The sequence below is a fragment of the Budorcas taxicolor genome, unplaced genomic scaffold, assembly GCF_023091745.1.
Source record: "Budorcas taxicolor isolate Tak-1 unplaced genomic scaffold, Takin1.1 scaffold368, whole genome shotgun sequence".
Classification (NCBI taxonomy): Eukaryota; Metazoa; Chordata; class Mammalia; order Artiodactyla; family Bovidae; genus Budorcas; species Budorcas taxicolor.
In genome coordinates this window covers 42,774-67,713 of record NW_026292209.1, presented here as the reverse complement: position 1 = coordinate 67,713, position 24,940 = coordinate 42,774, and the positions used below count along the sequence as shown (strand labels likewise).

Sequence of the window (24,940 nt, the reverse complement as noted above, 5' to 3'; positions counted from 1 at the left end):
CTGGTTAGGATTCCTGGCTTTCACTGCCACAGCCTGGGTTCAGTCCCTGGTTGGGGAACATCACACAAGCTGTGCAGTACAGCCAAAAGATAAATAAATAAATTAAGTAAATATTTATATTTCTCTGTTAGGCTGAAACAGTATATATATACCTGGGCCAGTTAAAGTAGGGCATGCAGGGGTGGTGTGGGAGGGCATAAAGAGGACCATGACTCTGTTACCTAAATTATATATACTATGGGGGAGAAGGTGAAGAGAGCAAAGGGGATCAACTATATGGTAATAAATGCAAAGTAACTTTGGTGGTGAACATGCTGTAGTGTATACAGAGGTAGGAAAAAAACTATGCCTGAAACTTATAAATGTTATAAATTGGTATTGCCTCAGTAAAATGAAGTTGCATGTATTATTGCTTAAGCTGGATGTCCAAAAGTGGTGTCATTCAAGGTGATATATTGATCCAGTTATATATTCCTTCATTTAGAACCTAGAATATTACTTTCATCGTGTTGAACACGCACCAGTGAAGAGGAACTTCTCCAGGTCCAGTCTAACTTGACCTCAGGGCACTGATCCTTAAAGGTTAGGCTCTTATTTTCTCTCTTCAGACTTAGACCAAAACTCTAGGGTTTCACTGGAATAAAATCTGCAATGAGGCTGAATCCATGCCCCATTTTTGAGGCATGTGAGTATGGTTTCATCCATTCACGTTTTGCCACAGCTTTAAATTACCCACCACTGAGGATTTTAGGGTCCCAAGCCTAAAGGAGATAACTAAAATTTCACGGCTTTCAATAGTGATTGCCACACTACAGAAAGTAGTCTGTTATGTGTGTTAAATGCAGCCTCCCTTGCTCCATGTGAAAGCTGTGTCTGCTACAGGTCCTGAAGAGTAAAGATGCTTAGGGTCTTTTGGTTCCTCTTTTGAATGTCTCTGGAGCTATGCTGCTGCCTGTGTGCTCTCAGCAGCCTGAGAAGTGTGTGGTTTTGGTGAAATACCTTTGTGTTACGCAGCACCACCCCCTCCCCAATCCCTACTCCCACACATCTTTGACTAGCAGTTGAAAATGCATTCCTTCAACAAAAGTACACAGGGTGCCCATTACCACCTGATAAGCAAAGGAAATATTGTAATAAGCTGTACACAGACCTTGCCCTTGTGTAACTTGCATTCTAATATGGGGGTGAGGAAGGCTGGATAGCAAACAATTTATAGTCAGTTTACTACAAAAGAGAAATTATGGATGTTACAGAGAATTTACAATAAAGGCATATAATCTACACCATAATATAGTTGGGTTGTTAAGAATGTGACTTTGGAAGCTATACTACCTAAGTTTGAATCCAGCCCCACATTCCATTAACCCTGGAATGTTGAGTTAATTGCTTATGATTTGTGCCTCAGTTTCCTCATCTGTAAATATGCAGTTATTTCAAGTTCAGTCTGCTAATACATTTTCATTGTTTAAAACAGGGCTAAGTGTGTAATGTACATTCAAAAGTTTGGCAATTTTTTTGTCTGGGAAGTCAGGGAAAGCTTTTGTTTGAAATGATGGTGTTGAGATTTGAAGGATAAGTAAGAATTAAATGGGCTTCCTTGTTGGTTCAGTGGTAAAGAATCGGCCTGGAAATGTAGGAGACACAAATTCGATCCCTGGGTTGGAAAGATCCCCCTGGAGAAAGAAATGGCAACTCACTCTAGTATTTTTGCCTGGGAAATCCCATGGACAGAGGAGCTATCCATAGGATCACAAGAGTCAGGCATGACTCAGACTAAACAACAGCAAACAATTAAACAGGCTGAACAGATGGGGAACAAGTTGGAAGGCAGTTCCAGTAGTCGAGGGGAGTGGGGATGGTCAGTTGACCCAGAATGGTAGTAGAGGCAGAAGTGGGTGGATTTGAGGGATGTTTAGGGGATGAAGGTAGGATTCTGAAATATTGTATAGGAGTGGTAAGGAAAAGAGTTTCTGGTGTCTTCAGCCACAGCTGAATAGGAGATGCTAGAGGGTGATTACCTTCTGTGAGTGCACATGTAAGTGAGTATGGAGGATACCACCAAGAAATCAAGTCTCCTTGAGGTAAGAAGCCTCTTCTAGGGAGAGCTGGACAAGAAGGTCAGCCAGGGAGACTGTAGAGACAACCAGGAAGAGCTGTTGAGTAAGTAAGTCAATAAACAGGCCTGGAGTTCAGACATCTTGCCCAGAGGTACAAATGAGAGACAAGTATATAAGTAGTTTGTTGAGGAAAATAATGAATTGAGACCCTGTATATGAACTGGACATCCTTGAAGGTACAGAATGAGAAAAAAGGAAGGCCTAGGACCAAAGCTTGGTGAACTAAATGCTGGTGGAGGAGAAGAGTAGCGAAGGAGAATTGGCCAGAGAAGTAGAAGGTAAATCAGAGAAGTGTGATGTTCTGGAAAAAAGTGCTTGGAGGGATGGGAGGAGGGGGTGTTTTTGAAATCTTTATCTTCCTTCCTTGGATCCCTGAGAGTTTTAATTTAGGTCCCTAAGTACCCAAAAGTCAGATGCTAGTGACTTAGAACATCTGTAGCAGGTTTAGGCTGACTGAAGCCAGTTGGTTAAATATGATCTCCAGACTCTAGACTGTAGTTACTCCTGTTTGCTGTAAATTAGATCTAATATGGAGGAAGCAATGGCTGCAGTGCATATTCATGCTCATAGATATTAACCTGCTGAAATTAATGAATTATTTTGAAGGCCGTTAACCACTCTACACCCTCTAAGGCTGACTGGCATCTCCCAAATTAGGTAGAGACACTGGTGAAAACAATTTTTTTCCCAACTGTAATCCAGGAACATTGGTTTAGTACCTCCTAGAAATAGTGGTTATATATCAATATTTATTAGAAGTATGTGAGATGTTTCATTAATCCTCATTAATGGCCCTATAATTTGATCCCCCTTTGTACTCCAGGAGATCGTGAAGGACAGGAAAGCCTGGTGTGCTCCAGTCCACAGGGTCACAAAGAGTTGGACATGACTTAGCCACTGAACACCACCACCACTTTGATCTCCCTTTGTACAAAGGAATGGACTAGACTCAGAAAGGTTTATTTACTTTGTGAACAGGAATTTGAACCCACATCCCTGTGACTTTAAGCCCCTGAGGCTTCCACATACAAATGTAACTAAAATAGGAATTAGAAGATAATTATCCCAAAAAAGTACTTAACAAAAATGCTATGAAAACTCATATGGAACTGACTACTCTTAGCTTGATAGAGAAAAGCAGAGATGTGTTAAATCCAACGGACGCATTTGAAAGTTCTTGTATTAGTGGACATTTGTGCTTTGTTGGATGCAGTTGATCACCCTTTCCCCCTGCAGCTCTCCTCTCTCTGCTTCGGTTGCATTGCACTTTCTGCTTCTCTAGCTTTGCCTTGTCTACCTGCTTAATAGGTGTGGCTTATTCTGACTCTTAAATACTGATGTTCTCCTGGGTTCTTCTGTAGCTTTTCTCACTCCACACCCAAAATCTCAAATTTGGGGGTTTCCTGCTAAGTGTTTTGTTTAGCCTGCCAAGTGTTTAAAACGTTTTTAAAAATTAGTTATCTTTGTTTAAAACCTGGAAGACTTACATAAAGCCCTGTATTTCGGGCTTTTGGAAAACCTAAAGTTCTCTCTCAACCTCAGATTTGTGTTTCCATATGGCAACACTTAACTAAGAGCTGAACAGCAGCTGCTTTCTTTGGAGTGGACATTCAGTTCTTCCCAGACCCCCAGCATTCTCTGTTGTCTTCCCAACAGCATTGGTGCGGTGTTGTATATACTTGCTCTGCTCTTCATATTCTGAGTTCTTCCCACTCGTAAAACTACTGTTTTGATACTGATAATTCCAAATCTGTCACCAAGGCAACTTTTAGATTTATACATCCAACCTCCCATTGAATGTCAGTACTTGACATGCTATAGGCAACTCAGACTACAGTGGCTGAACTCCTCTTTCCCTGTAAACTCGAGGTTCTACCAGTTTTTATCCGGTAAGTTTTACTAAACTCTCTCCCTTCCTTCCCTTCATTACCTTTGGAACCACATTGCTATGATTTGGGTTCTCATCATCAGAGTTGGACACGACTGAAGCGACTTAGCAGCAGCAGCAGCAGCAGCATCTTGTAAGAATTCCTGGTTGCAAACCACAGAAATCATCTTTTGACTAACTTAAGCTGAAAGGGAACATATTCAAAGGATGTTGTGTGGCTCACATGGGAATGCTAGAGAATCTGATTTAGAAATTGATCTGGAACCGAGGGAAGTTGGAGACGTGGAGAATGTGGGCAGGATCAAAGCACTGACAGTCTGTTTATGATGCTGCAGAATTCGAGTGTCTCCCATTGCTGAATATTGTCTAACTGGCTGGTTAGACAATATTTTTTGTATTGCCACTGCAAAATCAAGGTTTTCCACAGGAGTGTCCACTTAAACTGGGCAAAGTTATGTGTATGTATACTTCTTCCCCAACTGGAAGGGGAAGTAGACCCTCACCCCTCATTTCAGTACCCCCCACCCACCCACTCCAGCTCTGTAATGGGACTTAAGATCCAGTCTTGCATTGAAGATTTTACCTTGAGTTAGTCTCCAATATAGGAAGGCAGGGGTGCAGGAAAAAAAATCAACAAGCATCCACATTACAACTCTTTTCTGTACTACCATAGCAGCCTCCTAGCTGCTTCTGTGTCCTCTGTTCCCTCATCCCCCAAATCTGTTCTCTATCCAGCAGCCAGAGCTAGCTAACTAAAATGCATATTTAATTGTATGAGTCCATCTTTCAGTGGCTCCTTAGACACCTGTAAGAAAATGCTTCAGTGTGGCATTCAAGGCTTTTTCCTTGAAAGATCTGCCCCTTACCTCCCCCTTCAATTTTTGTCTCCTTCTGATTTCTTCTTTGTGATTTACACTTAGGCAAGACTGAACTTCTGAACTACTTGGACCTTCCTCTATATATCTCATACTGCTTTTCACTGCCCTGCTTTCTTTTGCTTTTCCTCTTACTGTCCCTGTTGCCTGAACACCCCTTTCTTGTAGCTCACCTTCCCTTCCCAAGTTAACTCCTCATCCTTTAAGAGACTACTTCCTTAATACCTTTTCTCGTAATTTATTAAGTCCCTGTGACCTGAAGGGCGTGTATTCCATTGGACATTTGTCACTGCTGGCATAGTCCCTACTCTTCCTGTCTCCCCACATGTATACACAAATGTACTCCTTCCTGTCTTAGGTTCTTTGAGGGTGAAGTGAGTGAAAGTCGCATCCAGCTACTGGAGTGAGTAGCCTTTCCCGTCTCCAGGGGATCTTCCCGACCCAGGGACTGAACCCAGGTCTCCCGCATTACAGGTGGATTCTTTACCAGCTGAGCCACAAGGGAAGCCCAAGAATACTGGAGTGGGTAGCCTTTCCTTTCTCCAGGGGATCTTCCCGACCGAGGGATTGAACCCAGGTCTCCCGCATTGCAGGCGGATTCTTTACCAGCTGAGCCACAAGGGAAGCCCAAGAATACTGGAGTGGGTAGCCTTTCCTTTCTCCAGGAGATCTTCCCGACCCAGGGATTGAACCCAGGTCTCCCGCATTGCAGGCGGATTCTTTACCAGCTGAGCCACAAGGGAAGCCCAAGAATACCGGAGTGGATAGCCTGTCCATCCTCCAGCAGATATTCCCGAGCCAGGACTCAAACCAGTGTCTCCTGCATTGCAGATGGATTCTTTACCAACTGAGCTATCAGGGAAGCCTCTTTGAGGGTGGAGATTGTCTGATTCATCTTTGGTTCTCTAATGCTACCATATTACTCTGTATATTGTATGCTCAATAAATGTTCAGATAATGAAGAGGTATTTGATGTGGGTCCTAAAGGATAAGTAAGATTTTGAGAAAACAAAGAAATGGAATAAGAGTAACATAATTTGAAGGCAAGTGTACTACTTAGGCCCAGATGAGAAAAAAATATATTGACAATATTGTCTATTTTGGCCAGCATATAAATGTATATGTAGAATAGTGGGAAATAAGACTAGAAAGGCAGGGAGTTTCCTGGTAGTCCAGTGGTTAGGATTCAGCTCTGCCACTGCCTTGGCTCTGGGTTCAATCCATGATTGGGGAACTAAGAGGCTGCAGTCCATGGGGTATGGCTGAAAAAAAAAAAAAAAGACTAGAAAGGCAAAGTGTGGTCTTTTAGGGATTATGTCTTAAGTAACAGGGAATCTTTAAAAGTTTTTAAGCAGGTGACTGATTTAGCTATCCTGTGTTTTAGGAAACTAATCTGATAGCAGAAAGAATTCGTAGGGGGAGAGAGGCTTCTTTCTGTTACAGGAGCTGCATAAATGAAGTGGCAGCAGAAATAAAGTGAGAAAGATGAATCCTAACATTGCCACTTGGTTTCATAGTTGTATCACTATCTGTGCAACAAGAGGACTGACTTGATGTGATTGGGAAGCTGGCCAGCTCCACTATCTGTGATACATTTTCAGGAGAGCCAATGGGACTGGGCAAATGGTTGAAAAATGGATACAAGAGGAGGTTTCAGATGCAACTTTGAAGTTTGGAGCCTGAGTGAATGGGAGAACAGTATTGCTGTTTACTGGAGTGGGGATTGGGGGTCCCTAGCATTAGTGCTAAGGCGAAGATCTTTAAAAATAGGAGATCTAAGGCCAAGTTGATCTTCCTGGTTTGTATCATAGAGCACAGAAAGTAGGATTTCAGTGTTGAGAGTGTTTACATTTCAGGGGAAATTAGTGGTCAGGAGGTAAGCAGCTGTTTTTATTATCAGTTTACTTTGAGGGATTTAAGCTTGTACCATCATTCTGGGGTTGCCAACCCTGGGAATTAGAGTGGTCTGAAGTAGCACTGCAAACTGGACCCTGACCCATATATCAGAGGGGCTGAGTTTCAAGAGCAGCGAGGTGAGGGCCAGAGCCCAGGTTTGGGGGTTAGGAGTAGGTGTGTATTTTGGAGGTGGAGTACTTGGGAATTGGTCGTGAGTACCTGAGATTACTTTCTAGAAAGTGATACTGATGCTTAAGGGTTAGACTATCAAGAATGCAATTTGGGTTGCAGCAGAGAGAGCGCTTCATCTTTGAAGAGAAAAGGGCCCCGTGTTCCAGCAGTTGGGCTGACTCACTCCTCTGATGGATGGAAGATGTGGCCCCTTTTAATGGGTCGTGGGATAAGGGGTAGTCACCACAGCAGAGGCGCTGACAGGACTAAGAGGCAGGGGATTCAGAGGGAGGCGGAGTTGGCCTAGTGTGGAACCCTCTCTCCCGAGTTTACGCTCTTTGGTGTGCAGAAAAGAGTGTTGGAGGTGGGGGAATTGAATCTCCAGGACTAGTTTCCCGCAGCTTGAGACGATTCCTTTGGCCAGGCTCCTTTTTTTTTTTTCAAGCAAGCTGCAGGCTTCGCCTCGGCCCTGGAAACCGGATAGGCCTCTCCGTGCGCTCTCAACCTAACCCCGCGGTGGCGGGGGAGGGGGAAGCTCTGTTTAGTCCCACCCTTTGCGCTGTTTTGCGTCTTTGCGCCTGCGGTGAGTGGCAGCAGAGTGGAGCGAATAAGGACGTGGGGCGGGCAGGAGCATCAAGTTAGGTTGCGCAGGAGGAGGGGGAACTGGTGCTGGAGAGACAGCGAGAGGGGCGAACCGGCCCCCCACGGCCGCTGCAGGTAAAGGCACCTCTATTACCCTGCTGGGGTGAGACACAGCTCCTTTTCTCCTTCACGGCTTGTCGGACCTTCCCGCCTGTAGCTTCCGCCCTAACATTGCTTCCCCCCCGGGCATCCACACCCCCCCCACCCCGCATCTTCCCGTCTTGGCCATCCCCACCCTGGAGGGCACCCCACTAGCTCACTCCCTCAAGTGCATGTACTTCATCTCCATTTTGGGGGCTCCAGTTGCCAGAAATCTCCCGCCTCTGCTGTGTGGGCCTTACTGGCACCAACACTGGCAGTATGAGCAGGTAATGTACCCGGGTCCCCGCCACCCCCGCCTCCAGTCGCGTTTTCCTCTCCATCAATCCCATACTTCCTTACCTTGCTCTTTCCCTTCTTCCACAGGAGTACAAAATTTCTGTACTTTCTCCTTTACCCCTTGAACGTATGTACATGGTTTTAGCGTTCATACTTGCCTATTTTGCTTTCCCTGTTTATTCAGAAGGACTCACTTTACCAGCCATGTTTGCCCCAAATGTCCATACTCCTGATTGAGGTGTGAGTGCTTTTTCCTTCAGTAACTGGGAAAACAAACAAAAAAGAGCAGCCACACATTTGGCAGTGAGAATGGTGAAGATAGAGAAAATGGCCTAGGATCTTGATATTCTTGAGGAAATCTCCTGAGTGGCTTCAAGTTAAATAGCTCCATTTCTTATGGTCTATGTCCTTCCATCCTGATCTTTTGCTGACCCTAAGTTGTGATTCCATTCACATAGGATGTTTATTTCCCGTTTCTTTATAAGACTTAAGACCCTTTGGGTCTCACAGATGTCTCCATGGTGCAGTTTTTAAATCCTTCTCTTTTAAAAATTATATTGACTATCTTCATTTTAAGCCTTCTGAGTTATTTTATTTTCAAGAGATTTCTTCAGATTGCTTCTATCTTTTGTTTCCATAGAGTGTTTATGTCTGCCTGCCTGCTACTGATCCTCTTGAAAGGATACAGTTTCCAATAACAAGATTAATACTTTGAAGTAAAATAGTTTGTTCTTTGAGCAGTTAGAGGTTAAGTGGTCATGGCTGGTACTTTGTAAAGATGCAGCCTTCCCCTCCCCCAAAAGGTCATTTGTTGTCATTATGCCATTCATCTGTTATCTTCTAAGAGGATGGGCAGCATAGAGAAATCTGTAAATGGAGAATGGATATCTGAAGGTCAGTTTATGTAAGTTTATGTATTAGACAACTGGGCTAATTTTTCTTGCAGTATTTCTCATCTATCATAAACAAAATGATGAACTTCCTTTTGAGAGGCCATAAGAAATCCTATCCCATCACATAAATGTCGATAATCTTTCCAATCAGGCATGCTTCTTTCTCTGTCCACACCTGCCTGGGCTACAACCCCCCCCGCCCCGCCCCCACCATGTTGTCTTTTACATACCCTCACAGGCCAAGAGATATGGTTCAGTTTTATTGAATATAACTAATGTAAACAGTGAGATTGTTTCCATTTGACAAATATAAAGTTATAACATTAAAGGTACATTTTCAAACTTCACATACCTTCCATCTCCCAGTTGAGAATCACTGCTTTGTTGAAAGATTTGGGGAGATTGAGATTGAAAAGTATAGAGTAGAATTAAAACTTAGTCCTTTATGATTGGACAGACAAGTTGCTTTTGAAATGGGCAAGGGTACCAGGAGGCACATAAAATAAAAACAGGAGAGCTGGGACTCTAGATTTCTAAGAAAACCCAGAAGAACTATATTAAAGGTGGTAAAGCTGCCAACATCAGTATTTATTTATTTCGAGGGGAAGGAGTAGTTTCTCCTTAAAAAAGGTGAGATGAAGGGCTGTTATATAAAGAATCTCTCCAGCTTGTTATCTGAAAGTTGTAGATGGATAGCTTTGAATTTTAATCTCAACTGACTAGTTGGTTCTACTTCCCTCATATCCCACACCCTCCCCCCCACCCCACAAGTTTTCTGTCATTAGTCTACTTGTTAGTTTGGAATTATGGAAAATGTTTAAGTACAGCCATCAAACTGTCTTTTGAACATATGCATATGTTTTCTCTTTGGGTCAATGGAAGGTGAAGGCTGGCTTTTCATTCTCAATATGATAAAAGTCTGCTATGATTTCTTTATCTAGGGAGTTGCTTTACTTAAGGTTATCTTAAGGGTTTCATATATTTGACTGCTTAACATTTATTTATTTTTGTTACCAGGATTTGAATTATGGAAAGAGAATTCATGAGGTAGATGAACTTGGTAGAATAGGCCAGATATGGGTATAGCTAGGATGACCCATAAGTAAGAATAGGAGGGAGTAAGAAAGTTGGCGGTACATTTGGAGAAGGCTTATTCTTTTGAGAGTCAAGGACAGATTTAAAGATGTGAGTTAAAAAAGAAGCTGTAGACTAGGATTAAAAAATTCATATACAGTGGATTAGGTCAGGTAGGGGTGAGTTGATGGAATGGAACTGAGAAGTAGTGAGATTTGATGTGTGGCATTGTCGGTGGTGAGATTTTTTAAATTGGGGAGCCTTGACTGAACCAGGAGAAGCAGGAATTTGGCCCCAAAATTGGAAAGGGAGATAAATAAGTACATTGACCTTTAAGAACTTAATGCTTGAGTCATATGGAAGTAAAGAAATATTTGAGAAGCTGTTAACCTGGTTTTTCCCATTAAAAAATGATATCTCTCTCTCTCTCTCTCTCTCTTTCTGTCTTTCTCTGAGACTGGGCTTTTGCAGAGGGAAGAAAGAGCATTTGGGTGAATAAATAGCAAGGAGTCCTGGAAAGGACAGAATACTCCATGGAAGAAAGGCAGGTTATAAACTATTAACAGTGTAAACTTCTAGTTAGTGGGAACTTTCACTGTATTTTTTGTGTGACAGCTAACTGTTAGATATTTAGTGTAGCTTCTCTGACAGTGAATAGGAGGTGAAAAGATAATAAGTAGCAAAGTAGGGCATAACTAGGAAAAGATGATAGAAGTGTTGAAAAAATATTATAAAATTATTGAGTAGATTTTTATTAAATTAAGAAATATTTATAAGTCTTCTGATCACCATTTTGAGTAGTTTTGGGGCAGGCATTAGATAGGAGAGGCTGGGATGAGCTTGTGGAATACTTTAGCCAGGAATGGGAAGTGATGCGGATCTTGGTTGAGATGTGAAGGGATACAGTTACTGAAGCTCGAAAGATCTTGTTTAACATTAGTGGAGATGCTCTGTATGGTTTGTAATTTTGAAAAACTGCTGTGCCAACTACTGATGAGTCTATTCTCTTATCTGTGTCTCAGTTTCTGGGCTACGTACCCACATTATATTAATTTTACAGGGATAACTGGAATGAGTTGAGGAAGAGGGAAAAAAGCTTGGGGTTTGTGTGAAAAAGTCTTCAGTCTAGTCTGTTCTGTGTCACTGACAAATTTCTTTTCTGGTTTGTTCTAAAAGTAGGAGAAATGGTGTTACCGATGCTTTCCTGGATTGACAAATATTGAAATCATATACAGAAAGCAAATACTACATTTTCATACAGTTACAGGGTGATATACTTAAAACTCCTTGTCTTGGTTTTTCCTTTTTCCAACATTTTATGTACTTAAAAGCCCCACATGTGGATTTTGTAAACATAGTTTCAGTTATTTGTAGGACAGTTTTTCAAGATAGGAAGTTTTCTACTGTCTCATCTTAGAATCAGAGAATACCAGTTAATTTCTCTAAGAACAGAAAAGTTAATTTCAGATACCACAGGCACTTAATTCATTTAAATTTTTTTGAGTAGCTACTGTGTATGTGATATTCATCTGGCACTTTAGAGATCCACAGATGAATAAGATGTGGTCCTCACCATTCAGGAGCTCTTGTGTCTTGAAGAAAGAGGAGCTGGGCCACCATGCAGGGTTGTGCAGGGTGTGCGTTGCACATGTTCATCATCATCACAGATAATATGTTTAATATGATAATTTTCCAGCAGATGGCAGACAAGCATCTTGAGTAGGCAGCTTTTTATAATTTGCACAAAGGAACCTCTTGGTCCTTTAGAGGAAATGGACAAGAGACTTATCATTTTAATAAAATGTTAAATGTAAGTGCTTTAAATAAGGTGCAGGCAATGTTGTGAGTATTTAAAGAAGATGAGAGTTTCCTTGGTGGCTCATCAGTAAAGAATCTGCCCATCAATGCAGGAGATGTGGGTTCAATTCCTGGGTGGGGAACCTACTCCAGTATTCTTGCCTGGGAAATCCCATGGACGGAGAAGCCTGGTGGGCTGTAGTCCATGGGGTTGCAAAAGGGTCAGACATGACTTAGTGATTAAACAACAACAACAAAGAACATGAAGGGACTGGGTCATCACAAATTGCTCACCTTATGGAGGTGCAGGGCTCGCCTTACTGAGTAGAAGACCTTTGAGAATGTTAAAGATTTTAGCTGGAAGAGATGTTTGTGGGGAGGGTGATAAAGATGTTCCAGGCAGAAAATAGAGCAAAATAGGCAAAGTCATGCAGATAGGAATGTCATTAAGGGAACTGGATTATCTGTTTGGACTGAAATCTAGGGTATATATAGGAAGTGATGAGCATACAGGAAATGATGAGAGTGAAAGTTGGAAACATAAACTGGAACGAAATTGTAGAATTCTTTGACTCTTTTGCCAGAGAAGGTTTTGATCTTAAATATGAGAAAGTGGGGAGGGGACTTAATAACAGAAGCACAATGTATAGGTTCACTGATGGGTGAACTAAAGTCTGAGTCTTCCTGAGTAAAATTATACTATAAACTTAGCGAGATTACCCAGTAAGCTTGGTTAAAGGTGTTTATTTTTGCTAGTAGTAAGTAGAAGTATCGGAATTACAAGGAAAAGTTACAAAATCCAGTATATCCAGAAGCCTCTATCTGTATTCACTGAAGTATTGCTGATACATTGTTCATTGCTGTCAACTTAAGAATCTGAAATAGAAAGTGAATGAATGTTACATTTCCTGTTCTGTACCTAGAATGATAATTGTGAAAAGAAATGGACAGAGACAGTGGAATTATCTTGACAGACAGAAGCTTCAAAGTGTGTAGGTGTAAGAGCCCCAAAAAGGGGTTGGCTTATTTCTTTTTTTCTCTTTTGGTTTCAAAGCAGAAGTGTGGATGTTCTTTCTGCTGTGTCTCTGTCCTCAGCTTACCTCACATTTCCTTCTTCTCTTACTATTTTGATGCTGTTTGATGTTACGGATAGAAATTTTCCCTGAGGTCACCTCCTTTGCTTACTTGTCATTTGTCTTTCTACAACAGGAGTTCCATCATCTTCCTCTGAAGACCTAGCCATCTTGCTCCATGAAGGTCAGGACAGTCTGACATGCACTTGTTTCTTGCCTCTTTACCTGAAGAGTAGTCCTCTTCCATTGTGTACATTTTTTTCTTAATAGGGGAGGGGAGGGGAGAGCCAGTACCCCCCCTCCCCTTCCCTCCTTAAACCTTGGGGAAGTTACCCCCATTGCTTTCCCAAGATGGCAGACCCCATCATGGATCTGTTTGATGACCCAAATTTATTTGGCCTGGACTCTCTGACTGATGACAGCTTCAATCAGGTCACACAAGACCCTATTGAAGAAGCCCTTGGACTGCCAAGCTCTCTGGACTCCTTGGATCAGATGAACCAGGATGGTGGAGGTGGCGATGTGGCGAATTCATCAGCAAATGACTTGGTCCCCCCACCAGAGGAAACAGCCCCCACAGAACTTCCCAAAGAATCAACAGCTCCAGCTCCAGAATCTTTAACTTTGCATGATTATACCACTCAGCCCGTCAGCCAAGAGCAGCCAGCCCAACCTGTCTTACAGACATCAACGCCAACATCAGGACTTTTGCAGGTCTCCAAGAGCCAGGAGATCCTGAGCCAAGGGAATCCTTTCATGGGTGTCTCTGCCACAGCTGTCTCCTCCAGTAGTGCTGGAGGACAACCACCTCAGTCCGCCCCTAAGATTGTTATCCTTAAAGCCCCACCAAGCTCCTCAGTCACTGGTGCCCATGTGGCACAAATTCAGGCCCAAGGTATCACCAGCACAGCTCAGCCCCTTGTGGCTGGCACAGCCAATGGTGGAAAAGTCACTTTTACCAAAGTGCTAACCGGCACTCCCCTTCGACCTGGTGTTTCCATTGTCTCTGGTAATACAGTGTTGGCCGCCAAGGTCCCTGGGAACCAGGCTACTGTTCAGCGCATTGTCCAGCCCAGCCGACCAGTAAAGCAGCTGGTCCTACAGCCAGTTAAGGGTTCAGCTCCTGCTGGAAACCCTGGGGCCACAGGGCCCCCACTGAAGCCTGCAGTTACACTGACCTCTACACCCACCCAGGTGACTTGAGTGAAAGGGGGAGGTGAATTTTGGTTTAGTAGCGGGCCCAGCAACTGTGTGAGAGCAAGCACATGAGAGCTGTCTCTAGGAATTCTGCTTAAATTCCGTCTTTACTTTTTATCAGTTAGTGTTAATAGCCACATTATTTGTTACTTACAAGGTGAAAGCAGTTAGTGTTAATGCATTTTTTGAGCTCTTACTACATATTTACACTGTGCCTAGCTGGTGCTGAACAAGATAGACACAGTCCCTGTCCTTACAGAGCTCACCATCTGCCAGGAAATACAGACCTTAAGCAAGAACTCACAGTGGTGGATGATACAAAGTTATACGAGTACTATAGGATGCAATGGGAACAAAGAATCATTTTTGAAAAATATGTGTATTTATATTTGCAAGACTTACAGAAACTATGTGTATCTTTGCTGTTCTTCTTATTAAGATTGTCCTCCTCCAGCTTTGCCCAGTGAAAAGACTTGTTTCTTTTATAAGAAAATAAAGACTCTAGCCTCTGAATCAAGGGTCAGAAGAATTTGGAGGAGGGGAAGACAGTGTTCAGATAAGTAGGGCTGGTGAAGAGAAGCTCTGAGGAGGTGGATTTTAGTTCATTGTAAAGACTTTTATTCTAATAGGTTTCCAAAAAATGGAATGACTGCCTTAGAAAATAGCAAACCTTTCAGCAGTTTTTCAAGAATAGACTTGGTACCCACTGGGCAGAGGTTATAGAAAAGATTTATCAGGACAGATAGGAAGATGAACAAAGGGGATTGTACTGTCTTTTCTGACCCTCAGTTTTTATAATTCCAGGATGAGGAAAACTGGTGTAAATACTAAGGGGTCTACCCTTCTTTAATGTCCTACCTCTCTTGCAATTTCCTCTCTTCACTCTAGGGTGAATCGAAACGCATCACACTGGTCCTCCAGCAGCCACAGTCTGGAGGTCCCCAAGGACACCGGCATGTCGTTCTAGGGAGTCTACCAGGCAAGATAGTGTTACAGGGCAACCAGCTAGCAGCCCTGACTCAAGCCAAGAATGCCCAGGGGCAGCCTGCCAAAGTAGTAACCATACAGCTGCAGGTGCAGCAACCACAGCAGAAAATCCAGATCGTACCACAGCCTCCATCATCGCAGCCACAACCCCAACAGCCACCCTCCACCCAGCCAGTGACTCTCTCCTCTGTGCAGCAGGCTCAGATAATGGGACCAGGACAGGCCCCAGGACAGAGACTTTCAGTACCCCTCAAGGTGGTACTTCAGCCACAGGTGAGACTCAACATGTTGAGCTAAGAAGGCAAACACGCTCTTAGTCCCCTGACGTTATCCTCAGCAACCACTCACTGTTGAATGTGGGGCCAGTCTAGATTCATGTCTCTGAAGTGAGATGCAGGCTTTTCTTTCTTTCACCCACGGGAACCTTATTTTAATTATATCATGAAAAGATTTGAGGGTTATTGTTGGGTTTGGGATAAGAGATGATTTGTTTAGTATTTGTCTTTAAATTGTTTTATTTACAATCTTTGCTGATATCCTTGTGAAAGGAAAATGACTGAAAATAACTCCTCATCTGAAAGATAAATAGTCTTGAAGAGGTCAAGTGCTTATCTATCGTTCCTCCCCCTACCCTCACCCCACCCCCCCACCACCCCCAGGAAGATAAAGGTAGGACAGGAATGGCATTTGAATTTTCTTACTGGCCTAGACACTAGTGTTGTCTGTATTGTTTGGAAATTTTATGGCATTGTGGAGATGAGTATTGACATTAGAAGCATGGCTAAAGAGTATAGAAGGTTAATTTGGCACAATTGCCTTTTCTCATCCCCATCCCACCAAAAAATTACTTTAAAAAAAAAGTGTGCCTCTAGGTTTAGTAAGACTTGATGAGTCTTATTCTTAAGGAATTAAGAGAACTAACGTTTCCAGCCTGTATGCTTTAGGGCTGTTTTATTCAGGTCGTTTAGCTAAAAGCATGTTGAAATTATAGTGTCTTTATTTCTATAGGCCGGCTCTTCCCAAGGGGCCTCCTCTGGGCTCTCCGTAGTTAAAGTTCTCAGTGCCAGTGAAGTGGCAGCTCTGTCCTCACCAGCAAGTTCTGTTCCCCATACTGGGGGCAAGACAGGAATCGAGGAAAACCGTAGGCTGGAACACCAAAAGAAGCAAGAGAAAGCAAACCGGATTGTAGCAGAGGCCATTGCGAGGGCCCGTGCTCGGGGCGAACAGAACATACCTCGAGTCCTGAATGAGGATGAGCTACCCAGCGTCCGGCCTGAGGAGGAAGGGGAGAAGAAACGCAGGAAGAAGAGCAGTGGGGAGAGGCTCAAGGAAGAAAAGCCGAAGAAGAGCAAAACATCTGGTACCTCCAAAACCAAGGGCAAGAGTAAGCTAAAGTGAGTGCCACCCTTTGCTGTTGTGATGGGGTCTTTGGGGAGAGTGCATACATGTTTAAATTCCTGTTTTTAAATTCATGCTATATATAGCAGCTTCAGAGTTCAAGGGCAGGTATCATAGAAAATAATAAGTCCTTTCTCTTCTCTGTCCCAAGTGAACATCAAGGCCTGGGAAAGACAGCCAGTCTTGAGTTAGGAGTTTTGTGTAAAAGCTGTATTCTTGATTTTGTATCACTGTAGTGTGAAAGACTTCTCCCTAGCCCCCTACAACCCATGCTGGTAAAAGAGCTGCTGCAGACATAGCTGCCCTGTTCTTGCATTTCATATGTGAACTGGAGAAGATTTCAGCAGCCACTGTCAGCCTTAAGCAGTCTTGACAGAACCACGGCTTGCCACATAACTCTTGCCACAATTGAGTGTGCTCTCTTCCTTCCATGTCTTGTAGCTTCACTCCTTTCTTGCTAGCTTCTACTCCCTGAGATGCTTCAGGCTTTGTGGTGTAATTATGATAATGCTTTATATTTGTACAGGGTTTTTTAGCTTAAAAAAGCAAGTTTCATGTCTGTTATTTTACTTGATCTTCAACAGCTATCACGCTAGGTTTTATGATCAGTGTTTGCTAGTTAGAAGACTAACGCCGAGCTAGTGAGAGAACTGGAACTGAAATGAGGCCTTGTAACTGTTAGTCAGGAATTGGTTCTGCTGTGTTATGCTGCCTTCATTCAGGTATTCATGAATACAGTGGTAGCAAAAATTTGTCAAATCAGGTGTAAAAGCCAGCTGGTAGTTTAGAAACCCCAATATCTTCTTTTTTTTCAAACACCCTACTCAATAGTTATGAGTCCCCAGACTGAATATCTAGAGCATTGGAGAAGGAAATGGCAACCCACTCCAGTGTTGTTGCCTGGAGAATCCCAGGGACGGGGAGCCTGGTGGGCTGCCTCTAAGGGGTCGCACAGAGTTGGACATGACTGAAGCAACTTAGCAGCAGCAGCAGCATGCCTGGAGGTTTCATATGTGATAGGTTAGATTAATTGTATTTTCTATTCCTAAATTTTCCTTGCCTTCACTGTAACTGAATCTGGTTTTTCCTTTTTAGCACCATCACTCCTGTGGTGGGTAAGAAGAGAAAACGTAATACCTCATCTGATAATTCAGATGTAGAAGTCATGCCCGCACAATCACCCCGGGAAGATGAAGAAAGCAGCATTCAGGTAAAAGAATCCCTAAAAAACTTCATGAAAAGATCCTGTTTACTTCTGACAGGCAGACCAGGAATAGATAGTGAGAGACCATAAGACTATGCATATTTCAACAGCTTTTCTAAACCAGAGGTAGGCCTAAAAAGTAAAAGAGGCAAAACCTGGTCATGGTCGTGGCTTAAATTTTACTTATTTATGTTTTTTAGGCAAAACATATATTACTCTAAAAATGCATATTACTCTACAGTAGTCATTTTCTCAAATTCCAGTGTTTCAGAGACTAAGCAGATATGCAGTTAGGCTGCAGTTGTTGTTCTGGGTATGCTAGTACTTTGGTCTTTCTTAGAACAGTCCAGCTGTCCCTTGTGCATTACTTCCACTTTAGGGTTTTGACTCTCTGAACTGGGAAGCTTAAGGCACAGTGTTTTTGCTACCTTTTAAAGATGAGAAACATTGGGAAGAGAATAAAAAAAGCTGGATCAAAAGAACTTTAGTCCTCTGTCTCTGTTGCCTTATGGTACCATCTTTGACTTTAGTTTCCAACCATGGAAAGAAGAAGCTATTAATGATTCAGGATACCCATAGTACTTCTGAGTAGCTCTAATGGGTCTGGCTAGCTATATCTAAATTCCTTATCTGAAAGTGGCGGTTTGGACTAAACAAACCTCAGGTGCCTCACTAGCTATCAATACGTTATAAATGTCTCCCCTCTTCTTTAATATATATTCACTGCATTGACAAACTGAGACTTGGGTTTTTCTGGGGGATATTAACGTGAGGATAGGACAGACATTTTTGAAATGGAGAGTGAAGCAAAAGCTAGATTTAACAGACATTAAAATATATTATGAAATTATAATTACCAAGAGTTTAAAGAAGAAATAGCAGAGTGAAAAATAACAGTCTAGAAACAGATCCAGATAATTTTGAGACATTAGAATGTGAGTTAAAAGGCCATTTAAAATCAGTGGAGAGAATTGCATGGTGGTCCAGTGGTTAGTACTCCGCACTTTGATTGCTGAGGGCCCGGGGCTCAATCCCTGGTCAGGGAATTAGGATACTGCAAGCCACCAAGGATGGTGCAGCCAAAAAAAAAGAAAGAAAAAAGATAATAAAATCAATGGAAAGAAAGATTATTTAACACATTATGTTAGGATGACTACTCATTTAGAAAGAAAGAAAACTGGATTTCTTGCATTACTCTTTAAGAAAAACAAATTCTAGTTTAATCAAAGGTCAAAATGTAAAAATTGAAATCATGGACCTTTGTAAAACGTGATTGAGTTAAGGAGGGTATTAAAATTTCCAAGTCATAAAGGGAGAGATTGATATATTTACTATATAAAAACTATGTATATGTAGCAACAACGAAAAATGCTCTAAATAGCATAGTGTTTAAGACCAAGACCATTTCTTGGGTTCTCATGTTAACTCTAGTATTTACTAATATTGTCACTTAAGGCAAGTTTACTTGACCTTGTGGTGTCTCAATTTCTTCATCTCTAAAGTACAGATAGTAATATCTACTAAGTAGAGTTGTTAGGATTAAATGTAAATGTTTACAAACCACATAGAGGAGTGTTTAGGTAAGAGAGCACAGTAAGAGTTATATATGTTTGTTAAATAAACAGTTAAATAAAGTGTTATATAATTAAAACACCAAGTGAGTATGGCAGAAACTATCACAGCATTGTAAATTAATTATCCTCCAATTAAAAATAAAATTAAAACACAAACTATAGGCAAATCTTTGTAATACAAGAAATACAAGAATTAATAAAATTTAAAAAGTGGTATATTAATTTGCTAGGGTTACCATAACAAAGTACCACGGACTAGATAGTTTAAACAACAGAAATTTATTTTCTTACAGGTCTGAAGGCTAGAAGTGCAAGATCAGGAGGTCTGGTTACCTCCGAGGCCTCTCTCCGTGGCTTGCAGAGGCCGCCTCCTCACTGTGCCCCCGCATGATCTTTGCTCAGTGCGTGTGTCCCTGTTGTCTCTGCGTGTGGCCAGATTCCCTCCTCTTTTAAGGGCCCTGATCCAGTAGTGCCCACCCCAACTTAATCGCCTCTTTAAGGCCCTGTCTCCAGACAGTCACATTCTGAGGTACTAGGGGGCTAGGATTTTCATGTCAGAACTTGAGGAAACACAATTAATTGACCTAATTGTGTTTCCTCAAATACCAGTCTTGGCAGTGGAGGCCTCATAATTCCACTTCCACTCAATGTTAGTATTCCATACCTATTCTTCTGTACTGTGCTTTTTTCTCTAACAGTATATCTTGAATATAGTTCTTTATTAGAAAAGATAAATCTAACCCGTTCTTCCTCACACTTTTTTATTATGAAAAATTTGAAATATACACCAAAGTAGAGAAATTATTTAATGAAGCCCCACGTTCCATCATCCCAGAAGGTTCCCTGGTACCCTCTTTTCTGTCAGTTCACCATCCTCTCCCCACCATCTCCCCATAAGCAACAATTGTACTCATTTCTGTTAACCATAGATTAAACTTAGCCTGTTCTTAAACTTCATGTAAATGGAATCACATAGTATATACTCTTGGGTCTCACTTTTTTCAGCATAGTGGTATTCAGAATTATTCATGGTGATGTGTCAGTTCATTCCTTTTTTTTTCTTGAGAAACATTTTACTTTAGGAATATACCACAGTGTTTATTCATTCTATTAGACATTTGGTTTCTTCAGTTTGGAGCTGTTTTGAGTAAGGATGCAGTGGACAGTCTTTGTACACATGCTTTGTGGACATAGGTTTTCATTTCTCATAGCTAAATATCCAGGAGTTGATAGACTATGGGGTAGTTAAACATTTGACCTTTTAACCTTATAAGAATCTGCTGCCTTCTGAAGTGATTGTCGTTTTGCACATGGACCAGCAGTGAGAGTTCCAGCTCCACATCCACTGTTCATTCTTGTCCGTCTACCCCATTCTTTTTATATAGTTCTGTAGTGTTCCATTTTTTGACTGTAGCATAATTTGTTCAATCCAGCCCCTGTTGGTGGGCATTTAGGTTTTCTCTGGTCTTTTACTAACGCTGACAGATATTTGCTGTTCTTTGTTGTTGTTGTTTAGTTGCTAAGTTGTGTTTGACTTTTGCGGCCCCATGGACTGCCAGGCTCCTCTGTCCATGAATTTCCCAGGCAAAAATATGGGAGTGGGTTGCCGTTTCCTTCTCCAGGGAACCTTCCTAACTCAGGGATTGAACCCACATCTCCTGCATTAGCAGGCAGGTTCTTTAACCACTAAGCCACCAGAGAAGCCCACAGAGATTTGTATACATGTACAAATTTATCTGTAGGATAATATCTTTGAAGTGGAATTGGTGGGTCAATGGATATTGTCAAATTTTATTATATGGAAATTTTCTTCATGCCAGTGTGTACTCTCACCAGCAATGTATGAGTTCCTATTTCAAATATTTGATCAAACTCGCAGATTTTTGCCTCTTGGTTAGATGCAAAAAAAAAAAAAGTTTTCAGTTGTAACAATTTTATTGTGAATGTGAGCATCATTTTACATTGAAAGCCATTCATGTTTTTTTCCTAAAAAAATTGTCTATTGATGTTATTTGCTTGTATTTCTATTGTATTGATTTTTTTTCTTAGTTATAAGATCAAATTGATCAGTCACTTTATCCGAAACACCTTTCCTACTCCAGTATTATTTAAAGAAAGAAATTCTTTTAGAAATTTTGTCTTTTTTTAAACTTTGAAATTATTCAGTCTTTTTATAAATTTGTTTCTTATATCCTCTAGATATAAGAAACAAATTTGTTTTGTTTGGCTAGTGGTTTGTTTTCAATCTCACTTATAGAATAATCCACTTTTTCCTCACTGATTAAAAATACTATTTTTATCATGTTCTAAATCTACCTAAGTATTTTAATCTATATTTGGACACTATTTCATTGATCTGTTTATCTCCTCCTGGAGAGGTACCAAGCTGTGTTAATCCTTATAGCTTTATATTGGCTTTAACATCAGATAAGGCCAAGTATACCTTTTCATATTTTTATGGTTATTCTTAGATGTTTAGTTCTCTGTTGAATTTTAGAATCAGCTTATCTAATTTAAAAGTTTTGTTAAATTTGTTTTTCAAACTTTTGTGATTGGGGAGGTTATAAATATTTCATTATTTCTTACTAAATTTAATACTTAAGATGATCTTTTTTCATAAACAGACTTTTCTTTTATTGTATTTTCTGGCTTAGTCTATGTAAGAATTGATTTTTTAAAATTAACTTTATGCCAAGCAAATTTATCAAATCAATTTTAGTACAATTGATTGTACTAAATTGTACTACTAACTACTAAAATTGAATTTAGAAATCAATTTTAGTAGTTCTGCTTCTAATGACTCATTTGATTTTGGATTTTCCAGGGGTTATAATCATTACTGAAAAATAATTTTTTCTCTCCATCCTTCCTAATTTTTATCATGAGCTGTACCTGTTACTGAGATTATTTAATTAAATTTTGCTCAACCACTTGAAAGAATGAGGTAGATCTGAAATTCATTGATAGGGAAAACATCTCCAAGAAAAATGTTAACAAGTAAGCAGCAGAACAGTATGTGCAGTATGATCCTATTTATTAAACAAACAAAACTTTAGAACTAAAACAGACGAACAGTTAGAAACAGTGTTTTTGTACCAGTGGACTCCAAGGTTGCTCCTGGTGTGAAGTTCATTGCACCCTGCAGGTAGAGAGTTTAAAGAGTTCTATTTTAGTTTTTCAGAGCCTCTTGCCAATAGTACCCAGGTTACTTTCAGATGAATTCTGATACTATAATGAAAGAATTCAGGAAATTAATATTTACTCAGTACATAGAATAAGTTACATGGTTTAATATTATACAATTTGATAAATAAGCTCTTTACCATCTTTTGGTTTGATTTTTCCTAGGGAATTTGGAGTCAAATCTAAGTACATGACTATAGTCAAATAGTTTTAAAGTTTTTCTGTTTGAGAGACCTAAGCAGTTATTTTGACTGTTTTTGCCCCTGTAGAAGAGACGCTCGAACCGCCAAGTTAAGCGGAAAAAATATACAGAGGATCTGGATATAAAGATCACAGACGATGAAGAAGAAGAAGAAGTGGATGTAACTGGTCCAATCAAAACTGAGCCTATCCTTCCTGAGCCAGTGCAGGAACCAGATGGCGAGACTTTGCCTTCCATGCAGTTCTTTGTGGTAAGCTGAGAACTAAGCAATTTGAGATGTGTGTCTTGCTGCTCACAATCTCTTTGTTTGACTGACTGCATCTTTTCCTACAGGAGAATCCCAGTGAAGAAGATGCTGCCATTGTAGACAAAGTGCTTTCTATGCGGATTGTGAAGAAGGAGGTGAGGTCTATTTTCCATGGTAGCCCATAATGCTACAGTTACAGACTTTATGTAATGAGCACCTTTGGATGTCAGTCTATATCGCTATAATGTAGTTACAAGAGATAGCGGAGAAAAGTTAGGTGGAAAGTAAGAACTGTCTTATTGCCCCTTCTTTCACTTACCTGCTTAAATCCAGGAAGGGCTTATTTTCTCCAGCTATCAGGCTTCTAGCATTGAAATGCCAGATTAGGTTCTTTAATCCTTTAGTCAGTGATATATCCTGGATGATATATATTTTATTCTTGGTATGGAAGTCTACCACGTGTAGTAAAATGAAGGAGTCTCTTTGACAAATAAGTTGTTAATAACTGTAATTTTTTTTCTTCCCAGCTTCCTTCTGGACAGTATACTGAAGCAGAAGAATTCTTTGTCAAGTACAAGAACTAGTACGTGATCTGTGCAAAAAGCTTTTCACCCCAAATTCCACGGGGTTGTAATAAGTTCTCCTGTATAGTCTGTCCTGGTTGGGAATGTGTCCCTTTTTTAAGAAAATAGTTTTCCTCACCCAAATTGTTTCCAGTGAGGAAAATGTCTTTTCAGAGAGAAGCTCAGAAATTGACTGATTAATATTTGCCTACAGAAAAGTGGGGTAAGGGTAGTTCCTGATAAAATTCCTGACATTAAGACCTTGCTACTCAGTGTGATCCATCGACCAGCAGAATTAGCATCATTTGGGTGCCTGCTTGAAATGTGAGCTTTTGGGAGGTGGGAGGGGGGTTCAGGATGGGGAACACGTGTATACCTATGGCGGATTCATGTTGATGTATGGCAGAACCAATACAATATTGTAAAGTAATTAGCCTCCAATTAAAATAGATAAATTTATATTAAAAAAAAAGAAATGTGAACTTTCAAGCCAACCCTAAACTAAGTGGTTGGTGTACAAAATCAAGTTTAAGAGGCACAGATCTAAAAGACTGTCTCCCCATTGAAGCAACATACTCTGAGGTCTGCTTTTGGCTAATATCCTCATCTCAGACACTAGCTTACCAGTTCCTCTTTCTCATACCATGGCTGACGATTTCCATCTCCTTTAGCTCCTATCTGCACTGTGAATGGGCTACCATCTCCCAACTGGAGAAGGATAAGAGGATCCATCAAAAACTAAAGCGCTTCAAAACCAAAATGGCTCAGATGAGACACTTCTTCCATGAGGTAATTAGGGATAGGTATTGCTTATCATTTATTTCATAAAAGCATAAATTTCCGAGGTTATCCCTGACTGATTGTTCAAAAGACTTATAGTTTAGTTGCTTTATATATATGGGTATATAAGTTTCATTTCGATCATTGGACTCACCTTATTTAATTGCCCTATGCTGTGTTTTACCAGGTCTAAATATGGTCTTTTTATAAGTTATAGAATGTTTTGAAATTGAGTTGTTTGATAGTCATGAAGTATTTTCAAAATAGATGATTAACTCTCTGGTCCACTTCAGGCATTCTTCTCCCTCTATTGTCAGTCTTTAGCAACTGATGGTATCTGTAGACATAAGCAACCATGTCATTAAGAGGGAGCATTTATTTTCTCAAATTTCTAATCCAGTATAACTAGAAATAGTGATAAAGGAACTTTAATATCTTACATTCGGTGTTACTACTAGTTAAGTACTGGAGCATCTGTGAGAATCTCTTGAGCTGTATTTTAACACTCCATTTTTCTTAGAAAACTTTTTGTACATATATCTTTTCCAAAATGGGATTTTTAAAATCTGTATTTAATATATAATACTAAGTGCCTTGAGAAAAAGAATTTTTTTTCAAAGTTTCTTAAGACCTAAAGAGGAAGAGGTCTAATAAGAAGACTGAAAGAAGGAATAATGTATAGCTTCAGCAAAAAAATGCCAGTTGTGGCCAAATACATCTGATGAAGCTAACTTTATATCACCAGATTTATCAATAAGTGAGTTATTTTCCACATCACTTGGAGAGAGCAAGTAGGACCAT

General features: G+C 40.7%; 1 protein-coding gene across 2 annotated transcripts in view; it reads left to right on the top strand.

Moving 5' to 3' along the window:
- Nucleotides 1-13,155: 13,155 nt before the first annotated feature.
- The window catches only part of LOC128071351 (chromodomain-helicase-DNA-binding protein 8), a 37,047-nt gene continuing 25,262 nt past the window's right edge, over nucleotides 13,156-24,940 (top strand). Inside the window, exons 1-8 of one of the 2 annotated variants that reach the window (XM_052664229.1) lie at nucleotides 13,156-13,998; nucleotides 14,890-15,261; nucleotides 15,997-16,382; nucleotides 17,482-17,596; nucleotides 22,617-22,799; nucleotides 22,883-22,951; nucleotides 23,324-23,379; nucleotides 24,031-24,148. In XM_052664229.1, coding sequence (XP_052520189.1) covers nucleotides 13,156-13,998; nucleotides 14,890-15,261; nucleotides 15,997-16,382; nucleotides 17,482-17,596; nucleotides 22,617-22,799; nucleotides 22,883-22,951; nucleotides 23,324-23,379; nucleotides 24,031-24,148 — 2,142 coding nt within the window. The remainder of the gene's footprint in view (nucleotides 13,999-14,889; nucleotides 15,262-15,996; nucleotides 16,383-17,481; nucleotides 17,597-22,616; nucleotides 22,800-22,882; nucleotides 22,952-23,323; nucleotides 23,380-24,030; nucleotides 24,149-24,940) is intronic. The other variant, XM_052664228.1, reaches the window with a different exon arrangement.